Source organism: Diabrotica undecimpunctata, chromosome 8, assembly GCF_040954645.1.
Source record: "Diabrotica undecimpunctata isolate CICGRU chromosome 8, icDiaUnde3, whole genome shotgun sequence".
Taxonomy (NCBI): domain Eukaryota; kingdom Metazoa; phylum Arthropoda; class Insecta; order Coleoptera; family Chrysomelidae; genus Diabrotica; species Diabrotica undecimpunctata.
In genome coordinates, this window is record NC_092810.1 from 99,522,323 (window position 1) to 99,547,853 (window position 25,531).

Consider the following 25,531-nt stretch of genomic DNA (forward strand, 5'->3'; position numbering starts at 1 on the left):
CCTTTTATAAGTTGTTGGTGTACGTTTACTATGTTTATCATACTGAACTTTTGTTTTTTGTTGTTGGTCCGATAACAGTTTATAAATCTCAATCTGAATTTTAGGTTGTAATTGTTCACTATTTACTGGTATTTCTGTTCTCAAAGATCTACTATTTAATATTTGTGATGGAGATGCACTTAATGAAATAATAGCAGTATTATTATATTCTAAAACTAACTCACGATAATCAGAGTTTTCTGTAAAACTTTTTTTTTAAATTTGTTTACAAATTCCTACAGCCTTTTCAGCAAGGCCATTACTTTGGTGGTAATGAGGTGAACATGTCAGAACTGTAATTTGTTTATCATCGTAATATTTTTTACACTTAAATGATATAAATGGTAAATTATCTGCAATTAAAAATTGAGGATAGCCAAATCTGGAAAAAACATCTTGCATTGCATCTATTATGGCTTCAGATGTTTTATTATTTAATGATAGCATCTCTATCCAATGGGAAAAATAATCTATTAGAATTAAGTAAGATTTACCACCAAATTCCAAAATATCAGCCGCAATTTTATTAAACCTCAATTTTGGTATTGAATGTGCTAACATTGGCTCTCTATAATTATTTGGCATGAATTTTTCACAAATTCTACATTTTTTTATAAACTGGACAATATCATCCCTAAGGTTTGGCCAAAAAAATAAAGATCTTGCTTTATTAATAGTTTTACTAGTTCCTATATGACCTTTATGTAACAGAGTAATCATTTCCTGTTTTAGAGATTTTGGTACAATTATTTTATTTTCAACAAAAACAATTCCTGCTTCAACATATATATCATTTTTAATACTGTAATATGGCTTTATATACTCTGGAATCTTGTTTTCTTTAGGCCAGCCTTTATAATAAAAATCAACAATTGTAGCCAAAACTTTATCTTTAGAGGTTTCTTCTCTGAACTGATATATTTTTTTATCTGTCATTGGTAAGTATAGTGAGACTGAATGAACCATATCAAACATCTCTAAATCAAGGGTTTGTGCCTTTAAACTAGCTCTAGAAAGCATATCTGCAAATTGAATATGCTTTCCTGGAACATAATAAATATTTAATATGTACTTTAATAATTTTAGCCTTAAACGCTGCAACCTTACTGACCTGCATATTGCATATTTTGCATATTGGTTTCTGCATAATTGAAATTATTGGTTTATGATCTGTTTGGACACCAACATCACACTGGTAAATAAAGTTATGAAATTTTTGTGTACCATAAAAAATGGCTAATAACTCTTTCTTTGTCTGGCTGTAATTTATTTCATGTTCATTCATAGACCTAGATGAACATGCAACTAATTTCAACATATCATCATAGTTTTGAAACATACAACACCCAATTCCATTTTTGGATGCATCACATTGCAAAACTCTAGGTTTGCGTACTATATGTTTATTCAGATCTGAGGGATCTAAACATATTTTTAATTTACCATTACTCTTTTCGACTATCACCATTCTATTAATACTTGCCCTGGGGTCTATGTTTTCTACCTTAACAATTGCTTTTCTTTGGACTAATCTATCTAGCTCAGTTTTAAGTGAATTTCTAATTTTTATTGGACACTTGGTAGGTGGATAGCAAACTGGTTCAAATTTATCATTTGTTGTAATTTCATATGTGCCAGGAAATTTGCCTGACCCTGTGAAAACTTCAAAATTTTCATTGATAAATTTATCTGTTAAATCAGACCAGCCTATCTTATTTATTTTTATAGAATCAATTCGTTTTACCAAACTTAAATTTAAACATGTTTGTCCACATATCAGAACCTGACTTGCACCATCCACAATGACAAAATCTTCAAAAATATTCTTACCCTTACATTTTATATTTAAATTTACTACACCTATAGGATGAGACACATTTCCATCAAATGCCTTTAACACATATTCAGTAGGCCTGGTTTTAAATTGACAATTAAATTTTTTATAAACATTTAAAGGAATAACATTTACATCTGCCCCTGTGTCTAACTTAGCTTTCAATTTATAATTTTCAACCTCTATATACTCTTCCCAAGTGTCTATCAAATCAACATTACATACCTTTTTCCTGCTGTTAACATTTCTTACAAACAATTCATTAGAAGAGGTTGACTCACAATCATCTTTTTCAGTACTTTTAATATTTTTGACCTTGCAGGCAACTGCATAATGGTTTTTTAGTCCACACTTGTTACACTTCTTCCCATAAGCTGGGCATTCCCTCGGACCATGCTTTTTTGCACACCTTCTGCATAAAAAACTTCTTCTTCAACTTCTTTCTCTTCATTCCAAGGTTTCTTCTTTATATCATATTTCTTTTTCTCTATCTTCTGTGTATGATTAATATTTCCTGTGTTATATTGAAACTGTAAATTTTGAGATCTACTTTGCTCACTTGTTCTGCAGAATTCTATAGCTTTATTTAAACTTAATTTGTCTATTCGCAGGAGGGCTTCTCGTGTGGTCGGATCCCTAATTCCCATAACAATTTTGTCTCTTAATGCCTTGTCTTCACATGACTCATCGGGATCTAGGGCATTGTAATTGCAACTTCTAACCAAATGTCTGCACTCTGTCAAAAAATGTTCAAATGTCTCCCCATCTTCTTGTACTCGTTTTATAAAGTTGTACCTCTCAAAGCATTCGTTAACTCTTGGGTTCACATACTTATCTAACAGCTGCATTGTGAATTCATACTTATTTAGCTCTTCATCAGGGATAACAAAAGTAGCCATAATCCGTGCTGATTCATGGCCAATAATATTTCGCAGGATGGATAATTTCACCTGATCTACAGCGTCGTGTTGTCCTGTTGCTACTAAATAATCTTCGAATGAAATTTTCCAAAATTTCCATTCAGAAGCGGCACTCTGACCCTGGAGGTCGAAATCTTGGGGTAACTTAACATAACCTATTCCATTGACCATACTTGCCATTTTGGGAACACTTAAATTTTTCTTTTTAATAAACTTAGCACTTAACTTTATCCTACTGACTGCGCCATGTTTAAAGTATGTTAATAAGGTCTCAATTAAACTACTGTATTGGCTGAACATATATTAATAATATTCATACATTACAACATGATCATGTCGCCCATTGTCCCCGTTGGGAAGTGGTGTTGACTTGACATTGACATATTTGACATAGTTACCAGGTTTACGTTAAGCCTATCTTACATTAATGTCAAACACCGGTCATGACCTATGGGGCGGAAACTATGACTCTAACCAAGACTACGGCTTCAAAATGTGACAGTGGCACAGAGACGAATGGAACGGTCTATGTTGGGAGTGACGTTGAGGTACCGAATAATAAACGAAGATCTGCCAAGAAGGACGAGTATTGCTGATGTTGTGGAACGCATAGCAGAACGAAAATGGAATTGGGAAGGCCATGTAGCGAGAATGCATGATTCACGATGGAGGAGCAAAATTACACATTGGAGGCCAAGAGCTGACAAACGTAGTAGAGGAAGACCACCTACACGTTGGGCTGACGACATCAGGCGTATCACCAAAAATTGGCAACAAAGAGCACACAATCGCAAAGAATCGAGGGGGCTATGGAAGGCCTATGTCCAGCAGTGGACGTGATAAATGAAGGCTGGATGATGATGATGATGATGATGATGATGATGATGATAATTAAATATGTGCAATATCTTCATTTCGTACTCTTTATGTTAATGTTTTATATATTCTACGAAAAATCTTCTTATATTTTACAGGTGCTGGCCTTTACTTACATTAATAAGAACTGATTTTTTCAAATAGAGTCTTCTTTTAGGAAGCCATCCAGATATTCTCTTTGTTTTAGTTATTTATTGTATTCCTCTTTCTCTATTTTGTCGTCGTTGTATAATTTTTTTGTTAGATACTCAAATTCCAGCACCTGTGTAATTATTGTGTCTTCAATTTCCAAATTGATAAGTATGGGGCCTTCTGAAATTGCGATAATTGTTGTTTTTTTTTTATAAAGAAATTGTCATGTTATATTGTAAAGTGGTGGTATCATTTTCTATTAAAGTTAATCAATTATGTGCATAGCGAATATTTTTGACTTCTTTTCATCCCATTCTATAATCTTCCTTTCATTACAATTTTATCCAGGGTCAATTAATATTTTATGTATTCAAATTAAATTTTTTTATTTTTGGCGTTTCTATTTCCAATCTTATTCATAAACTATATCCGTAACCAAATTGAGTAGAATATGTCTCAGGGAATCCCCTTGCCTTATAACTGTTTTATGTGAACTTGGTTACATCATTTCCTTTCCTTAACTTTATTTTACATATATATGTTATACTTCTATCATTTTAAAATTTAAACATTTATGTTTATGACATTCTTTAATTGTTGGATAGGCCAAAATTGACAAAATGTCCCTAAAGATGCTCTAGGAAGCGAAAGCACTTGGGCAAGATTTAATTATTAAACTGTGCTCGATATCTGCCTTTTATTTGATTAAAGTTCATTTATTCGAGCATTCAACCTTATATCAATTTGTTTTTCAATGTGCCTCCATTAAGTTGTCCCATCGTTTTCGTGGTCTTCCTACTGATCCTCTTCCTATTGGGGAACCGTCTCTTGCCGTTTTTACTACTTTATTTGTTGTCTTATATGATCGATCCATTCTACTCTTCTATTTCTTACACAGTTCTTGATGTTCTCCACCTTGCATTTATGTCGTACATCTGTACTTCTAGCTCTGTCTCATAGTAACTTGCCATCAATTTTTCTGTGTTTTCATCTCTGCTGTTTCTATCATCCTTTTTGTCGTCGCTGTGTCAAGTCGTGTTCTTGCCGCGTATGTCATTATTGGTCTGATGACTGTTTTGTAAATTCTGCCGTTCATTTCCCTCTCGATATTTTTATTTTCTATTTCATTCATGTTTGCTATATTCAGTTGATCTTCCACTTCAGTTTCGAGCTTTCAGTCTATTTGTAACTAGATAATGTGATGCTTAGATATTTAAACTCCATCATTTGTTCTATTATCTCAGCTCCAATTTACATATTAGTAAATTTGCTGATATAACCATTCATTTTGTCTTTTTTGAGGAAATTAACATTTGTTGATTTTCTGGCGGTTATATTAAATTGGTGCAGCATACGTTGTAAATCGTCTAATAATAAAGGACTCAGGGAATCTCCTTGTCTTATCCCATTGCCAGCTTCAGTAGGTTCGGTTAGTTCTTCTTTCACTTTTACTTTTATTGTGTTGTTTTGGCAAATATTTTCGAACATTTTGATTATTCCTAGAGGTATCTCTCTTACGTTAATAAGTGGATTACGTCCTTTAATTTGACCCGATTAAATGCCTTCTTAAGGTCCACGAAATATAGATATACTTGCACTTACCTAATTATAAATATAGCGTCGGTGCATGATCTTCCCGACCTGAAACCTTGTTGTTCTTTTGTTAGTGTTATAATTTCATTCAGTTTAAGAGACTACAGAGAAAGAAATCTACAGAGAGCGTATGGGCATAGACATTGACGTCCTGGAAACTATAGAATGCAAAAGGCTGAAATGGTATGGCCATGTAGAAAGGATGAATGATCAATGATGGCCAAAGAGAATGTTACAGTGGATCCCCACCAACCGCAGGAAAAAGGGAAGACCAAGAAGATCGTGTAGACAAGAAGTAAAAGGTGCAATGGAAGATAGGGGTCTACTACAAGTAGATGACTGGAAAGATCGCTAGCGTTGGAAGCTAGGTTGCGAGAATCGGCGGCAGCTGTAATAAACTTGTTATATATATATATATATATATATATATATATATATATATATATATATATATATAAGAAATCTACAGACAGCACTGGATACGATGGAAAATAGAATATCTAATCTAAGCGGTCTTCAGAAGGAGAAGAGATAAACCAGAAGAACAGCTAACAGTGCAAGACAGACTCATCTAATGAGAAAACAAAAGTAAATATCTAGGAGTCGCAATGTCTAATAGACTGTCTAACGCGACAGTCCAAAAAACAGCAACGGCCAGAGCCGCAATACGAGGACTCACAGGAAGAAAAGGCAAATTAGCTATTCAAACAAAATTAAGACTGATAAACAATATCATACTACCAATAATTACATATGCATCTTTTGCATGGGGCATACAAGTCCCGGCAGCAAAAAGAAGATTCAAGCAGCATACAACAATTACCAAGAAGCTGCAAACGTGCCCAGATACATTGCTGAACGGTTCCTATTCAGAGATCTAAAACAAATAAGGGTACTAGATATGATGGAGGAAAAAACCAGAACAAAATTCGCTGAGTTAGAAGACCACCCAAACCGGATCCTGTGAGAGATATTAAGGTATGTTGTGTACCATAGATGGAAAACCATTTAAACAGAAAACATGTAATAAAATCTAGATAATCGTAGCTCTATCAAAAGAAGACAAGACAACGCGTTTACCTTTACGCGACAGTGTATTTAGTAATGTTGATTTTATATGTTTTAGACATCTCTCAAAAAAAAATCTATAAAAAACACAAAAAACGGTTTCGCCACAAAAAAAATTAATTAAACACCGACAAAAGGTGCAAGCACTCGAGTGCAGTGTCACCGAACTGGGCGTAATCCAGAGCGAAGACTTGAGGCCCGAGCAAGTAATACAGATCGATGATAGCGCCTTACGCTGTCCTGCATTGTTCGGGGTAGCAGGTCGTGTGAGAGGTCTTGTATCCAGAACTCTTACATGACAAGCACTTTGCTGATAAGAGAGCCTTTATACCCCATCAGAGCGCTATGCGCTATCGGGGTAGGGTGAGTGGATAGTCTGGAGCATTGGGGCGGTGAGGGTGATTTCTGATTACACATTTCTGATGAATTACTATTGTCATAATTAAACGCTGTGCAAGTCTCTCAGGCCGGGTTGAACTATTGCTTGCTTGCTTGCTTGCTCTATCTTAGTTGTCTTATTCTTTCTTCCCACTCCTAAAATCCTACCTATCAGAGAGACACTTCTTGGTAAAGCATCACGATGAATACACTGAGCTTCACCATATCATAACAGGTGTTCCACAAGGAAGCGTACTAGAACCTATTTTGTTCCTAATGTTCACTGCAGCCCTCCAATCCAGCAATAACACAAAAGTTGCTACTTTTGCAGATAATAGTTTGAGCCGAGCCGGGCCGAGATCGAAAACACGAATCAAGCAAGAGAATAGTAAAATATAGAAAATAATAGGAAATAGACCCAATTCTTTTCACACAGGTATAGAAATTCTGTCATAGTACCGTGAGGAAACGTCTGAATAAGTAGGTGAAATTAAAAATGTTTCATTCACAGTTTATTTTAATTTTTGTTTAAAAACTACCATAATGTTTTAGTGTTCGTCCTGAAATGATGTGTCTTTTTAAAATAACCTTACTTAAAGAAAGCCAAAAAAAAATATTTGTATTGCTTAGAAACTATATAGATGTACATATTACGATAGTTTAATATAAATTTCAAATGAGATGCCAACTTTGCATTATTATGACCAGATAGTAGATCTTAGTAGTTCTTAATGTAGGATTTAACAAAGTTTACACTGAGAAATAAGCTACAATAAAAACATTTAAGTGTAGAGATTAATAGTAAATTTTCACTTAAATTTAAATTTTTGGATTACTCCTCTTTGTTCTTACAATTCTTTGAAACCATAATATAGATTATAGTTACCCTTAGAGGATAATTTTTTGTTATGGTAAAATGTAAATATTGCGCATTCCTAGAAGTATAGTCTTTTTGGTAGGTCATAAACTAATTCTTAGCAATAAGTTTTTTACGAGAGTCGGTTTAAGTTTAGTGAGGATTATAGAGTATGTTTCAACTGTAGTGGCGGAAATTTCTAGGAACAGTAGAGCCTCACCAAAGAAAGCAGTGGCGTTCCAAAAAATACTTATGATTTAAATCAAATTGAAGACTACAGGGGAAGAACGCTGTAAGTCAATTTTTATCGATTTTTTAATGAATACATTTTTCGATACTTGGATACACGTAGTACAATCCACAAATACCAAACAAAATAAAAGTGAATAAGTCAAACGTTACAAACGAATAAAATAACGCTGTACGATAGAAGAGCGCTGCAAGTCAATGTTAAACTGGGCAACAATGCTATAAGTCAGATTTAGGTGCTCAATGCGCCTGTCCGTAGGGACAATTTACAACAGAAAATCACAGTCAGTGTTCAGCATTCATACAAGTTGTTTATTTTAGTATCATTATTATCATAATCCCAGTTTGTTTTTTAACGTTTAGTAAGTTTGAACTATTGTTTATTAATATGGAAAGTGGGGACAGTGGAATTGAAGAGCCTTTACAGTCAAAAACTAGAAGAAAACGAAAAAGTTTTAGGTGAATACGTGATGTAGTTAAAGCGCTAAAAGTGCAAACTCACGAAACAGGCGAGGACTGCTGCGGCTGTTGCAAACGTTATCAGTGTTTTGAAAATATAACGGTTGCACAAAGAAATACAATTATTCGTAATTTTAATTATATGCTGAATTGGGACAAGTAAAGTGTATATTTGGGTGGTCTAATATCCATACTTCCTGTAACTCAAAGAAGGCTAAGAAAAGACGAAGAGAATTGCAACGTAAGAGATAGCTCTTTTTATTACAGAATTCGCCTTGCGGTAACTAATGATAAGGGGCGTACATCACCTGCAAAAAACGTTCAGCTTTGTCAAAAAGCTTTTGTTGCCCTTCATGGCATATCCACGAGAAGATTACAAACTGTGCAAAAAGCCCTAAAACATGATACAATTGCCAAGGACAATACAGGTAAACATGGCTCAAGACCCAATAAAATGTCTGAAGAAACTATGCAGTTAATTTTAAATCACATAAAATCATTCAAAGGGCGCATGAGTCACTACAGCCTAAAAAAAATCTAGCAGGAAGTACCTTCCAGAGAAACTTAACTTTAAAAAGATATACAAAATGTTCCTTGAGAAACATCTCAACAGAGCAGTGTGCTATGAAATATATAGAAAAACATTCAACACACGCTTCTTTGGGTATCCCAGAACCGACACTTGCAGCATGTGTGATGCTTCCAAAATAAAAATACGGGAATGTAAAGATGAAAAATTAAACTACTTAAAAAGCTAAACTATGAACAAGGACCTCAAAAGGATATGAAGTCATAGCCATGGACTATAATAAAAACCTTCCAATGCCTAATATTACGAGTAACGACGTGTATTATAAAAGGCTCTACTCCTTTAATGTACATCGACTTAGTGATAATGATGTTGTTATGTACTCGTACCCTGAGACAGTATCTCGAAAGGGTGCTAATGAAGTTTGCTCATTTCTGTATGACTATGTGACAATCCAGGTTCCTCCTGAAGTTCGTAACTTAGTGAATTTCTGTGATTCGTGTGGAGGCCAAAATAAAAATTGGACGGTATTTCGGTTTCTACATTATTTAGTCCATAAAATAAACAGATTTGACTCTATTTTAGTGACCTTTCCTGTAAGAGGTCACTCCTACATGGAGACGGATAATAAAAGCAGTGTTACAATTGGCTCTTCAAAAACTTTCGCCTTATAAAGTAGAAGTGGTTGATAACTACTTGGTGCATAGCTGGGACACTTTTATTACACCTATGTATGCTACAAAAGCACCTTTTAAAACTAGAGCAATAAGAGAATTAAGCATTTCAAAGCAACATCCCAGACTAATTTATTTTAGAGACACCTACAATGGAACAATGGTTTCTGCTGTCATTAACAAAAAAGTGACTGGTAGGGAACCACCACCGTATACTGAAAAAGAATTCGTTTTTTCTTCTCGATCCTATACTGAGTCACTGCACATTCCAATGGCAAAATACAAAGATCTCCAAGTTTAAAAAAAATTTTGTTCAGAAAAGGGAAGAATGTATTTTAATCAGCTAAACAAACATGACTTACTTTTTATCTTAAGAATTTTACAATGTTATTGATTCATTTAACAGATAATATTAATGTTTTTAGCTTTAGTTAAGTTCAACAAGCCTAGTTCTGTTTATTTTTTCTTTCGTTGAATTAATATTATATTTTTTGTAATAATTTTGTAATTAGTGCGATTTCAAATAATTTAATTTGTTTAATATTGCAACGCCACTGCATGGGTCTGATCATAGATATTCTATTGTCTGCGCGATTAACTATTTCGTGGAAGGGCTCGCCACTCGACTTGAAATAAGCTGTACAACTGGGATCATGATTCTTCCTACATTAAAATGAGCAACCTTTTCCGAATAACGCTATAGTCAAAATGAGAATTAACTACATTTTATAAATCCTATTTAAAATATTCCGTGACGTGATGAGGGATAATCGAAATGTTAACAGAGAGATAATATTAATTATTAAAAAGGATTCTATACAACGTGTCCTTCAAGTTTAGAATAAATTTAATAGATCCTAAATGAAAAGCCTTTGTAAAAGAATCTGAAATTCGTCGATTTTAAATTTTAATATTCTACTCAAAATACAAAAAATGTATGTGAAAGCTGCTCTCTTCACCTCTAAAATGCATTTTGATTTTTGTCGATGGGACATTCTGATCAAAAGATATCGAATTTTTACTGTTGTACCGAGTTAATTCGTGCGCGTAACTGACATTCAAAATCGCCGGTTGATTCAAGCGTTGTTTATGAGAGAACGATCCATTTTACATAAAAAGTGCGAAATAACATTTTTGCTTTAAATTATCACAGGTACAGTTTTTATTTGAAACAATTTTTTCTACTGTGTACAGATTCTGGGTAAATCGTATTTTATAATTTACATATCCCATTTTATAAATATAATGTCTTCTAAAGAACATGTAAAGTATTAAAAATTAATAAGTGAAAAAAATAATTATATTAGATAAATATTTAATATTTTACAACTTATTATAAAGAAGGCACAAGTACTTACCCACAGTCAGCGAAAATAAATCTGATCTATCAAGAATAAGTGCTATATGTCTCCATTCAAATTGTTTAAATATGCTTTCGAATACTTTCTTTAGCCTGCATTGACAGTATGACATTCTTGTCAAAGTAGAGTATTTGCTTTTATCATTTAAAATGCCCTGTAATAGTAAGAACAGTTTTACTAGGTATAATAATTAGTAATATTAAAAAAGGGCTATACAAATAAAGAAGAGAAGACAAAATAGAGTAAGATAAAAGTAATAAAAAAAGCAAATAAAAGATCATTAAGCTGCAGATGTAATTAACATTTGAATTTATCGAAAAATTCAAATACGGGGTTAGTTCTGGGTAATTTTGTACTTTGTCAATTGTATTTGTCAATCTACAACTGGGAACTGTCTTTTCAATCCCCTTCTCCAAACCTATCTACCATGTGTCAAGGTTTTTCATAGTTGACTACCCTGTTTCAAGATTGTCTTATCTATCTCGCTTGTTTCGATCTGGTGAAGCCCAATATCCTTATTAGTCATATAATTTTCGGAATTCAAAATAGACAGACAAACTACATTAACTCTCTGATCTCTATTTTCTCATGCGTTTTCTTCTGTATGCTCGAGTACTTATCGGTAATCAAAACATGGGGGTTTAAATTAGGGGTTGCTCCTTAGATTTCTCACCTTTGTTCCGGCCGAAACTTTGTATATGAATGCCGTACTGTGCTAAATTGCCGAAAATGTAAAAAAAGTTTTCCGAAAATAAAAAATTTTCCCTGATCCTGGTACCAATATTTTTGTACAAGATTATTTTTGTATTACCTACCTAAGTTATAAATGCAGTACAAATGTGTTTCACCAAAAAGTCGCGACAACATAAACGTAGTAGTAGGGGAGGGTAGTCCACAGTGAGACAAAAATCATATTTCTTCAAATAGAACTCGAAAATTTCAAAAATTAAATTTAATTCCTTAACTACGGCTTAGATACGCCAAAAACACGATAGATTAAAACTGAAAAAAAAACACCTAACAGAAATTGTAAACGAGCGTTTATTTTTTTCATGAAAACTATCTCACTGTGTACCTCATGCGAGGCACAGTGAGATAGTATACAGTACACAGTGAGACATGGGTATCTCAGGTTTCTTATCGAACATCGTTATTGAGACCTTATCGAAAATTTTATACCAAATTTAAAAATGTTGCATTGTCACTTGGTGGCGGCTGGCAATGGATCTAGAAGCACAAATACCACATCTGGTTTTCTTATAAAAGCGACATCTTCTACGTTAGGAAAGACAAAACATTGTCTATTTTATTGCTTTTCCTCAAAAACGACACTTTGAACTCTTCATCCTGCTTTTTTACTTCTGTAATTTAAAAAAAATATATATAAACATAGTATATAAACTATGTATTCTACCAGGGAACCGTATGAGCACAAATTTTCCTTTTGTTATTAAAATTTTCGAATCTTGGTCCAGCATAAAAATTTCTTCATTCATTTCCATGTCTGAGGAATCCTCTTTATATTCGACTTCCTCTTCACTTTCACTTGTATTACTTTCTTCTGAAATATTTCTGCTTTTCGATAGTACCTTCACGTTTTTTCCCATTTTAAACGATTTTAATTCATTCATTGCCTTCTTATGATCTTTTTTTTCAGTAAGTAATTTCTCAGGCGTATTTGTTAACACTGCGCTTTTTATTTCTTCTTGGTCTGGCATTTGGTCTTGCTTTAGGAAACACTCGTATAATTTCAGGGCTTAAAACTTAATGCCTTCTTCTGGCGGTTACTTGAGCAACTTTAGTTACTTCAGCTTGTCGACTTGGTGTCTCAACATCATTATCTCCGCTAACAGAATTTATTACAGCAGCATTTACATGACTTGGACCTGGTGCATTAGATAGATCTGTGCTCTTATCGGTGTCTAACAGTCTGTCAGTTACGCTTGCTGGAAGAAAATCAGCTTCCCCAAATATATCAGGGTTAAATGGATGAACCCCTGATCTCTCAAATCCTTTAACTGTATTGCTGGGGGTAAAAGCATCCAAAAACGCAAGGCGAATACACTCAGCTATATTGCAAATTGTTAAAGGAATACCCGGATTGTTTAGCATCCATTTTTCACATTCTCTTTTACAATATGATTTAAATGGACCAAAAAACTGTTAGATCAAGGTGCTGCATTTTATTGCTACAATGTGGAGGCAAAGTTAATATAAAAATTACAGCCTCTCTAGCCCTGTTAACTAGTTTTGGAGACATGTGACACTCTGCATTATCACAAATCAATAGAGAAGGAATTTTTATTGAACTATTTGTTTGTTTGATAAGATGTTCCAATACCTCGACAAATAATTTAAAATTCATCCAGCCGCTTTGTGCTACCATCCCGAATGTATCGGAGGAAGCACCTTGTAACATATGCGGCTTGAAAAATTTTCTAGAAAATATAAGGACTGGTACTAGGAAGTTCCAGCAGCAGAAACAATGGCACACATTGTAACCAGCTCACCTCGTTCACCACTCGTACAATGGTTTACTTGCTTGACACCCTTTGATGCAATAATGTTTTTAGGGCTTTGAACAGTGGTGAGCCCGGTTTCATCTAAATTAAAAGTTCTCGATCCTTGGGAAAGTGAAGGGTTTTTATTCATATATTGCGGAGATTTTCGAAGAAAATTCCTACATTGTGTCTATTAAAAGAAGTCAGTCTTGATAAGCTACAAGCCTTTGGTTGGCTTATGCTTAAGATTTGCAGCGTTGAATAAAACCTCGTAGCCAAACTTCACCTGCCATTTTTGTTGAATATCATGATTCTGGCGTTTTCAGTTTATTTACAACAAAAACTTCATACACCAGTTTACGAACATCTGTGAAGTCGTTATTCCATGCGCCATTTTGCTACAGGTTTCCAAATACCCTTTAAAATTTTGTTCTTGTCCCTCGTTAAACACCAATCTGCAGCCATAATTAGGGGTCATGGAGATTTCCCCTTCAGTCAAGCATTTTTTAGCAACATATTTTATGTTTTATAAGAGATTAGTTTTTATAATATCTTTTGCTTATATAAGCTGGTGCTCCCATTGAAAATTCATTTTATTTAATAAATCTTTTCCTGGATTTTTTTTGGCCTTACTAATTTTTATCGACCTTTTTGGCTGAATAATTCTGGAGCACATGGTCGACCATGCAGCAATAACTGCAGGAGCTAAGTAGAACTCAATGGCCACCTGAAGATGAATGTATCTAAATTAAACTACATCATCAGCTACTAACCACTACATCCTGCAATCCTTTAAAGCCAACAACAAATTAACCAGTGATGCCATAAGTATCATTTTATATTTGTAAAGCTTATGGGCAAAATTTATTTTGTGATTTTTTTTTTTAATAATAATTTAATATTAAAATTTTTAATTTTTATAGTTATCTAAGTACAATAAATATGATTAGTTAGATTAGATTAGTAATATCTTCGTTTATTTGTTCCAGCCAAACTCATTTTTCATTTTTACTTCTAAGATAAGACATTCTCACACCTCAAATCTAACCTAACCTAACCTAAAAAACTGAGCTAAGAGGCATATCTATGTTTCGTGGACTTTACAAAGGCATTTGACGGGGTTAAATAAAAGAACTTATCCACTTACCGTATGCAAGAGAGATACCTCTAGGATTAATCAAAACGATCAAAAATATTTACCAAAACAACACAATAAAAGTAAAAGTAGAAGAAGAACTAACCGACCATATTGAAGCTGGCAATGGGATAAGACAGGGAGATTCCCTGAGTCCTCTATTGTTCAACCTGATTATGGGCGAAATAATAAAAAAAGTAAGAACTAAAAAAGAATATCAAATGGGAGTAAACAACTTAAAATAATCTGCTATGCAGACGACGCAATACTACTCTCTCAAAGTGAAGATGATTTACAACGTATGCTGCACCAATTTAATATAACCGCCAGAAAATTTAACATGTTAATTTCCCCAAAAAAGACAAAATGCATGGTTACAACAGCAAATTTACTAAGATGTAAATTGGACCTGGAAGGTCACATAATAGAACAAGTGATGGAGTTTAAATATCTAGGCATCACATTATCTAGCTACGGAAAGCTCGAAATCGAAGTGGAAGATCCAGCGAATAGAGCAAACAGAGTCGCAGGCTGCCTAAATGAAACAATATGAAGAAATAGAAATATCGGGAAAGAAACGAAAGGCAGAATTGACAAAACAGTCATCAGACCAATAATGACATACGCTGCAGAAACAAGACCTGACATAGAGAGGACAAAAAGGATGTTAGAAACAGCAGAGAGGAAAACACTTAGAGAAATTGATGATAAGACACTATGGGACAGAGCTAGAAGTACAGATATACGACGTAGATGCAAGGTGGAGAACACCAAGAACTGAGTAACAAATAGAAAAGAGTAGAATGGAACGATCATATAAGCCGAATGACAACAAATAGAGTAGTAAAGATGGCAAGAGTCGCTTCCCCAATAGGAAGATCAGTAGGAAGACCACGAAAACGATGGAACGACAACTTACTGGAGGCATATTGAAAAACAGGCAGAGTAATGTCTATATAAAAAGAAGAAGAAGAATAAGAGACTGAGCTAAACGAGGCTTAACAATTGGCTACCAAAGAAAGTTGTGAGTTTTATTGTTCTACATTGGCTCTCAACTTTAGGAGATAGTTATATTTTTTCCCATTGGCATCCACCGTTTCTGAAGGGTCGCTCAATGGTAATGGCTTATCAATAAATAATAGAAATATCATGCTACACAGCCAGAAATCTAATTAAAGTAACAACCATGAAAATAAGAAAGCAAAGGATAAATGTGAGGAATCCCAAATATCTGAAAATTAATTTTAATTTCCTACACCAAGTGCAATTTTGATTATAACACTAACGGAAAAATAAAAGTAAAATATTGCACTAAAAGAGAAAAAAAAATTCGAAAAAATAGAGACAAACTACATTTGACTCGACTTAATTGCACTTGTAATGAACGTTCTACCTTCCATTACTTTTTATTTATCTTAGAAGTTAAACAAATCGTCTTTTGTATTAGTAGAAACGGTCCCCAGGGCAATTCTCAAATGAGATCCTCGAACACAGAATCTAATAATCATCCCAGTTAATTCTATTTCAAATGTCATTAGCTTAAATGCTTGAACTTTATCAATGCACACCACAAATGCGACTGTAATATATTTCTACCGCATTTCGGTCTTTGAGTTTGAAAAGAGATTTGCTAACTGAAAGACGAAAGATTAATTATATAAATATTTAGGTCATGAATTCAGATATAATTTGCTGAGATAAAAAGGAAAAGAACAACGAATACATATTGCAGAAATTACACAAATTTACATAGAACTAACAATTGATACGAATGTTTAAGTCACGTTCATAACTGAAATGTGAGAAGTCTCTATGAATCCTATTTTCAGTCAAACTCGAAGTTTCATTATAAACTTAAAAATGGATAATTCCCAGGAGTTGTCTGTTTACCACGTAGTTAACAAACTAAAATATCGAAGTACTTCTGTTGTAATTGGTATATTTAATTAAAAATTTCATTTAAAAAAATCCATAAGGATCAAGTTCAAAACTTTTTCGGACTAATCAGTCTAACTTAACTACTCACTTTGTGGTATGTACTTGCAAAATAACCTTAAATTTAAATCATTCAAATTATTATATTATATGGCAATATGCCGATGGACTTAGATTGACTACAGGGAACATAAATCACTACTCGAAAGAGCTTTCTACATTCGAACTGTAGAAATCTTAATTGCAAATTAATTTGATATGTCAGAAGTGATAATTTACTATTTACAGTGACAATTACATTTAGAACAAGATTGATGGTACATTTTTTAGTTAGGGCCCATATGTTGAACTCTCTATAAATTTAAATTAAATTAGTTTATTAAAATTGAGACATTAGCTATTCTTTTTATTACCATTTATACCTTTTTGTTTGTATCTTATGAATTGATTATAAAATTAAATTGATCAGTAAAATTGGAAGCTGGTTTTAAAAAAAGATAAAAATTAAAATGTGATGATGAGACAAAAAATGAGTTTTGAGGATTGAGTAACTAAATGTGAAAGAAAAGAAATTTATCCTCTAGAGACCACTGCGAGAGGTTATAATATCCTGTAGTGTAAGTACAGTATACTCCCTTTATAACGAACACGGTTATTACGAGGTTTCGCTTATAACGAGGTACATTAGACGTCCCGTGAAATTTCTATTGAACTATAACCCTTTATAGCGAGGTAAATTTGCTTATAACGAGAGAAAATAAGATTGCAAAACGTGTTTTTTACGTTTTGACCCGGCCGTAGCTATAAATAAATACCCTTTTTAACTGCGGGCCGCCCGCAATAAACTTCTTACAATTTATGATTCTTAGTCGGAAATGTAAAATTTATGATTCACAAGTGTCATTGTATTGGGTTGACCATTCACACCTAATAATATGGGTCCTAATAGACAAGATGTGGAAAGTGTTTTAAAGGTTGTCAGAAACTTTATCCAAGGACAAAATGCAAATGAAGAAGCATAAAACTGTTTCACATCTTTAGAAAATATGATAGATAGAATACTGGACAATTTAAAGCGGTCAAAAATGACAAAATAACTTTATACGCTTTATACATATTTACAGAATACAGATTTTTTGTTTTAACATATATCATTGACAGTAAAAGTAAACAACTCTTTTTTGTTTTAATGCATTTCATTGATAATAAAAGTAAACAACTTTGTTTTAAAAACGCCATTCAAACAATATTTATTAGCATCTTATATTGCTCCGAATGGCTTCACTATAGAAAGTTAATGTTTTAGAAAACTACATATTCATATGTATGCACAATATTATTGTTGTTGGATATAACGAGATCCGCTTATAACGAGGTAATTAGTCTGCCATTTCAGTTCTCGTTATAGAGGGAGTCTACTGTATTATAACTCATTGTGTGTGAATAAGGTAATGTTAATAATAAATAAGTAAAAAGAATTGTATTAAAAATTTGATGGTCAACTGTAGCGTAGGTTGTATATATATGTGTAAGGGGAATTTAAATTGTAATTGTTGTAAAATAAAGAATATTTGAATTTAATTAAAAAAGTGAGGGTGTTCTAGGATTATTGATGCTAAGAGATGGAAAATAGTTGAAAGGGTCATAAGATCAAATATGGTAGTGATAGTGATAGAAGAATACGTAATACGGACTTTCTCTTGGAGTGTTCGGAGGATCTGATAGATAAAGATCTGTAAGTTATACTAATATAGATAGCATTACAATCTCAACAAGAGACTTTACATACACCACTGGGTTCATATAATGTATGGGATCTTTGATATTGGTTAAACTCTATTAAGGGTGTTGTTAACTTTAAATGAAATTTTGTTGTTGTTAGAAAAAGAAGTGATGATTTTTTTTATTCTTTTGGATAATTTGAAACAATGGAACGGTAAAAAAACATAAATGGGAGAATTATTGAAAATTGAGGGAAAGGCAGGTTGTTGAAGGAGTCTGAGCTCTCTTTTGTGTTGAAGTTTATCTAAAATAGATGGATCATAATCATTGTTAAATGCAATTTGTTTAATAATGTTCAATTCTTTATTGAAATTTCTTTTTGATTCATAATCTCTTGGACCATAAAGGATTTAATAATTTAATTTCACATTTCACATTCATACATAATACTAACACACCTTCACTTTAGGAATTATTAAGTGTCCTCCAATTTTTCTTATATAATTTTTTATTCATTTTCACAAGTACTTCTCTCCTATCTTCATTTTTCTATCTGGATCCTTGTTATGACTTTAACCCCTCTTACTGATAACCATGGTTTTTATTCTCTTCTTTATGTTTATTGTTATTCTCTTTTTTAAATATATTTGAGTTTATTATTAAACCAAACTGTTTCCCTGTATCAGTTGTGTTTAGTAGCTTCTGCCGGTCTTTCTCACTTTCAGCGACAAGCGATTTTGACTGTATCGACGGCATAACGAATGTTATTTATATTCTAAACACCCATCTTGATCCCTTCTGTAAAGATTTCAAGTGCTTGTGTAAATCACTCTTTGGAGTATAAATTAAACAGTAATGGTAAAAGAACACTACCTTGTCTCATACCTCTACTTATCTGTTGCGCATCCGTGCGAAACATACGACAAAAAGTAGAAATACTAAGATTTCTAGGTGTTCAAAACAAAAATTCAGATTTTTCCATAAATCTGCGCCTTCAATAATTTTCAAAGCAAGCAGACGATGAATGGATCGACATGGAGAATCTAAAATTGCATTCCACAACAGATCGATTCGTCTAAACAAGAACCTTTCGCGAACTAGTTTCTAATAAAGATACGAGTAAATAAAGATACAGAATATTCAGTTAAGATTAGATTTCATGTATAATGCCTGTACAATTCGTCTATACATATTTCGTCTCAGCAGGACTCATCAGAGCGACTGGGTAGAAGCCCTAAATATAAAATGGCAGATATTCAGAAATATTTTGAACAAGCATTTAAAGAAATCAATCAATCAGTCAATCAGCAAAGTAACAAAAATGTATAAAACATGTAGAAAAAAAACAGAACATTATACAGTTGGGAATTAGATATTTTTATAAAAAAATCAGTCAAATTGGTTAAAAAATCGAAAAAAATAATGATGAAAATCGGTAAATGTATCTACTTACCGCAGTATTACTTTTATTTTTTGCGTTATACCTTCTTAGCAATCTAGAGGTAACTGATATCTGTCCTTCCGACTGCGGCTGAAAGTAAAAATACAATTTAAAATATAAAAAGATCTGTATACTTAGTTTCTTAAAACCGAGAAAATATAATATACAAAAAATAAGAGTATCTTGGTATCCGCATTTGTGTGATATTTGAAGATATTCCTATATTATTTGTTTAGTGATTTCAAATACTTTGCAGTCATATTCGTGTAGTAGAGACCATTTTTAATGCAGATGCGATTTAATGTGCAACAGGTTTGGCATAGTAAGTTGAAGTCAGGAGGATGTTCTGTGAAACAGGACATAAGATGTTTTAGTTCAGTTTTGGAACACTTCTTGAATTAAGATTTTGATTACGTTTCTATAGTTTCTGCCAAGAGTTTTCTAGTATGTACAATATTTTTTTATTGGTAATTCTGCATCTTTTGGTTTCTTATCCTATTTATTTATTTTTAAGAAGGGTCGTGAAGTGTAAAATTATTTACCAAATTTGTAATTAACAACTCTTCTTCTTATGCCTTTAATTTTTCCTAAAGAAAGAGTCCTAGAATCTTAAGTATTAATAATTTCGATACTTATCGAGACTCGGTAGGTACATAGAAATTAAGGTCGAAATTCCTTGGTTCAAGACATTATTAAATTTGGTATTTATATATCTTCTTCTTTTTCCTCATGTTCTTACGCTTTTTCTGTTTCTTGAAAAAAATTTTCCAAATTCTTGCAGTACATAGTTATACATAGCTTGTACATAGTTTTCCTGTGGTTTAAGAAAAAAAATCCATTTAATTTAGAATTAATACGTATTTTCCTTTTCTTCTTATATTTTTATGCCTGTTCTTTTTTTTAAGGAATATACTAAAGTGCTAAAACTTGGCCCATTGGTTGTCCTAGGTTATTGAATCCGAAATTAATAGCTTATTCTTCGACTTGTATCCTTATATTACCTAGTTTATTTATAAATCTAAAAATAATGTTATCAAGATAGGTACAGTCCTTCCGCTAGATTTTTGCATAATTATGACATTATTCACGAATTATTTTTTATGTTACGTGTCTTTGCTGAGAAATTAAATAAATGAACTTAAGCCGCCTGTTCGTATACAACAGCATACATCGAACAAACAGCCATAGGACGATGGCTGTATTTGATTCCACTACTGGGAATTGTAAGTTTTGTTTTGACAGCGTTTGCAGTGTGTTTATAAATTATTTTCGTGACATTTAAATATACAATCCTTTTTCGTACTTTAATTGTATATAATATGTTTTAACAAACAGTTGTTATAACGACTAACCGTACCTTCGTGTTTGATTTATTAGTGTAACAGTTTATTTATTAGCTAATGACGAATTTTTTTTTGTTTTTTACTAAAGACACAGAAGTGTACTTACATTAAAATCTGGTCAGTAAGACCAATTATCAATTTGTTTCTAACTTAAATTACTAATGAAATCTTAAAATTAGGTGTCTACTCACTAGTATCTTTCCTATTATTTCTAATAACTAGCAGCATTAAATTTAGCATGCATACTCGCACAACACTTTACTCTGCTTTTCACTCACTCATTATACCAGTTCAAAAGGCTTTGTTCTTTTGAGCCTTCTCTCTAGGTTCGTATTGTCGAGGAGCTGGATAGCCTCGACGTTTACATGATGATGGAGTCGTTGTTCATGTTTCCCTGAAAATTTCTTGATTATCTGATTGACGTCTTCCATCTTGAGGTCCCGGTGAAGGTCGTTGTTCCTAACGTACCAAGGCGCATCTACAATGTTCCTCAGTACTTTATTCTGGAATATCTGGATTACTTTGATGTTACTAGGCTTGGCACAGCCCCAGAGTTGGCAGCCATAGGTCCATACTGGTCTCAGTATTTGTTTATAGATTAGGAGTTTATTATTTATGGATAGAGAGGAATGTCTTCCCATTAACCAATACATTTTCTTGTAGCGGATGCCTAGTTCCTCTCTTTTCTTCTTCGCGTGAGCTTTCCAGCGAAGTTTCGCATCAAGAGTGATCCCCAAGTACTTTGCTGATGTTGCAATAGGCACTTGGACATCATTTATTCTAATAGGAATATTATTAATTCTCTTATTGGTAAAATTTATATGGACTGATTTATTCTCATTCAGCTTAATTTTCCATTTTTTGGTCCATTCATGGATTTTATTTTTTTGAATTTTGTAGTTTTTCTGTAGCTTCTTCGACGGTGTCACTTACCGCTAAGACAGCAGTGTCATCTGCGAAGGTAGCTATGGTGTCGTCTTCTAGTTCAGGTATATCACACGTGTATATTAGGTATAGGACTGGACCCAATACACTCCCTTGTGGAACACCTGCTTTAATATCCTTGAGAACAGTGTATGCATCTTCTGGTTTAACTCTAAAATGTCTGTTCGCTAGATATGATTGTAATATATTTAAATATTGTTTAGGCATGAATGATTTAAGTTTATGTATCAAACCCTTATGCCAGACTTTATCAAACGCCTGTGCCACATCTAGGAAGGTTGCAGAACAGACTTTTCTTTTCTCTAATTGATGATCTGGAATTATTTTCTTTTCTTCAATTATTGGTAGGATTCTTCGCAGGAGGAGTTTTTCAAACACCTTGGACATCACAGGTAGGAGTGATATTGGTCTATATGATGTCACCTCATTGGGGGTTTCCCAGGCTTTGGTATCATGATCACCTCAGCTATCTTCCATAAATCTGGAACATATTGTAGTCTAAAGGCAGCATTTATTAAATTTGTTAATTTTACGATAGCTTTTTTTGGTAGATTTTTTAGCAGTCTTCCGGTAATGAGGTCATAACCTGGTGCTTTATTTGGGTCGATTTGTTCTTTAATTAAATCAGCGCTACTTCTTTTGGGGAAGTTGGCTTGATATTCTCATCTATTTGCTTTGGTTCAGGCCAATCCTGGTCATCGCCTTGGTCATCTTGCCACTTAAATGTGTTCTTTAGATGAGTGGTAAATCTCTCTGCCTTCTGTTGATTATTTCTGGCCCAACTACCGTCTTCCAGTTTTATTGGAGGAAAATGTAATATTGGCCTTTTAATTCTTTTTGTAGCTTTCCAAAGCGAATACTCTGTGCTGCTGTCGTTTGGTAACTCTTCCAGATAAGATTTAATAGATTCATTCTTAATTTTCTGAATTTTTTTTTTAAGTTGCTGGCTGGCATTATTTAGGTCAGTTTTGTCTCGAGGGGCTCTCGTTTGCTGCCATTTTCTTCTTAGTTTTCTTTTTTATTCTATTAATTCACGAATTTCTTTAGGGTAGTTATTCCCTTTAACTTTTGTTTTCAGTATGGGAGTGCAATCCCATACTGAATCTTGAATATCTTTGACAAATAAATCTAATTCTTGATCTATCTGTTCAATTGTCTTTAGTGACACGGCTAAAATGATCTTTTCTTCAAGAGTTACTTTAAATCTTTCCCAGTCTGTAAGCTTATTAGTTAAGGTTGGGTTGTTCTCTTTTCTAATAATCATATCACTCATGGTTAGAATTGTGGGTAAATGATCGGAGTTCATATCCCATCCTTCACAAATGTCCAAGTAATTGGATGAGATATTTTTAATTATAAAGAAATCTATTAAATCTGGTATTTTATTTCTATCAGTTGGCCAATAAGTTGCCTTCCCTGTAGATATTACATGTCCTTTCTGATCTTTGACAGCTGCTAATAGTTCTTTTTCTTTAGTAGTTGTAAGCCTAGACCCCCATTGAATGTGTTTCGCATTGAAATCACCCCCAATGATATATCTATTGCCTAAACTTTTCATAAAATCAATATATTGATCTTTTTTAATATTATGTCTAGGAGGACTATAAATTGCACTTATGTTTATTTCTGAGTCTTTAATCCTAATACATACTGTAGTAGCTTGTATGTGTTCGGTGACATACTTCATCTCTTCATGGTGTTTGATGTTGTCTTTGACTATCACTGCACTACCTCCTTACGCTACATTGTCCGGATGTACTGTGTGATATACCTTATATCCATGAATTCTAATGTATGATTGATTGGTGAAGTGTGTCTCAGAAATTAAACACACATCTATCTTTTCAATATCTAGGATTGCTTGAAGCTCGCTATGATGCTTCAGCAGTCCATTGGCATTCCATTCAATTATTCTAATTTCTTGGACCATAACTTGATTTTGGAATAGCTCTTTTGGTGCTGTGTTCCAGACGAGAAATCCTGGTATTAAAATTCTCTTCCATCTTATCTAATTTTTCTAATATTAATCTAAGTGTAACATCTGTTGCATTTTCTTGTTTAGCTGGTCCAGCATTTTTGACTACATCACTAAATTTTCATTGTATATATGTTTTAACAAACAGTTGTTATAACGACTAACCGTACCTTCGTGTTTGATTTATTAGGGTAACAGTTTATTTATTAGTTAATGACGAATAGTATCATATTTAGTCGAACATCTAAACTGACATTTAATTATGCAAATATGGCTAAAACCAAATCAACGGAGTAATATGAAATATTTTTTAAAAGTTTTTATATTGAGTATGCCCGGTAAACCTTTTAATTCTTAAGAACAACAACTTGTGTTAAATTGGTTGGAAAATTTTGAATTAGAAAAAATGAATTTAGGGCCTTTGGAGCAATTTTTATCTGTTCAACAGGTAACATATTGAAATGTATGTTCGTTTATCAAAATACATATCGTTTATCAACACTAAACGGTTGAAACGCATTTTCTTTACAGCGCATATGCGTAACTATTCCGAGAACGGTAATTTGACGGGTTGGAACAAACCTATAGGTCTCTTTGTTTGAATTTTGTTTTAATTTTTGTATGTAGATTTTTTTTTAATTTAGTTTGATAAAGTGTGTAACCTGCATCTAGTATTATTACAGTTTTAGTCATTTTGTATGAATAATATCCTAGGCTTTAAGATTTTCGATCTTGAAACCAATAATCTTCTCAACAGTATTAAAAACAAAGTCATTAATTAATTCTGGAAATCACACTGAACATTGAATACATAAATTATTAAGATGATGGAGCCTCGAGGTAGATTTCTATTCAATTTTTTAAATCATAGCCTATGTATTTGATTACATGCAATGAAAACTCTTTTATTTCTGATTACTATGGTTTAAATATTTATTTACTGTAGATGTTATTTGCCAACCTGTAGGTTTCTAAAAAATGGAAAATTACATTTAGAAATACCCAGTTTTCAGAATGGAATAAGTGAAGTAAAAGAGAAGTATAGAAACCTTCATGTTAATCATTTTCTAATTCTTATGACAATGTGCAAAGATCCAGCGGATCTACTGTGTGTAGTCTGGATAGTGTGTATAGGCTGGCGTCTACATATCTGCATTCGTAAGTTTATAGGAAGTCTGAAGTCGTTCTATCCTGAAATGCTGTGTCATTAAGCATATTTCTAGCTATTTATATGCTATTTTTTAATATTATTATTTATTTTGACTTTAAGTATTGCTTGACTTATTCCATGCTTTACAATCCTCAACACAACAACAAATCTGGCGACTCAACAACAGATATACATATCGATGGCGTAGAGTGAAACCCTCGTATCTCAATTTTTGTATAAAAAAACTTAATATGTTATTTCAATGAATACCTCGTAACTTAGTGGAATAAAGATGGTTTTTCTATCTTAAGAGCGGTGACATCTAGTGACGTGAATGTAATCCACGTAACCATTTTGTAAAATTTAAATAAAACGAAAACCTTGTATGTAACGACGTGGTAATTGTTTTGTGTAAA

At 33.0% G+C, this 25,531-nt stretch overlaps 1 protein-coding gene across 1 annotated transcript in view; it reads right to left on the reverse strand.

The window, feature by feature from the left end:
* Positions 1-25,531, reverse strand: part of LOC140449022 (atrial natriuretic peptide receptor 1) — a 270,323-nt gene that overhangs the window by 137,179 nt on the left and 107,613 nt on the right. The window contains exons 3-4 of the mRNA XM_072542164.1: positions 19,715-19,792; positions 10,966-11,122 (exon numbers count right to left, since the gene is read on the reverse strand). Of these exons, the coding sequence (XP_072398265.1) occupies positions 10,966-11,122; positions 19,715-19,792 (235 nt within the window). The remainder of the gene's footprint in view (positions 1-10,965; positions 11,123-19,714; positions 19,793-25,531) is intronic.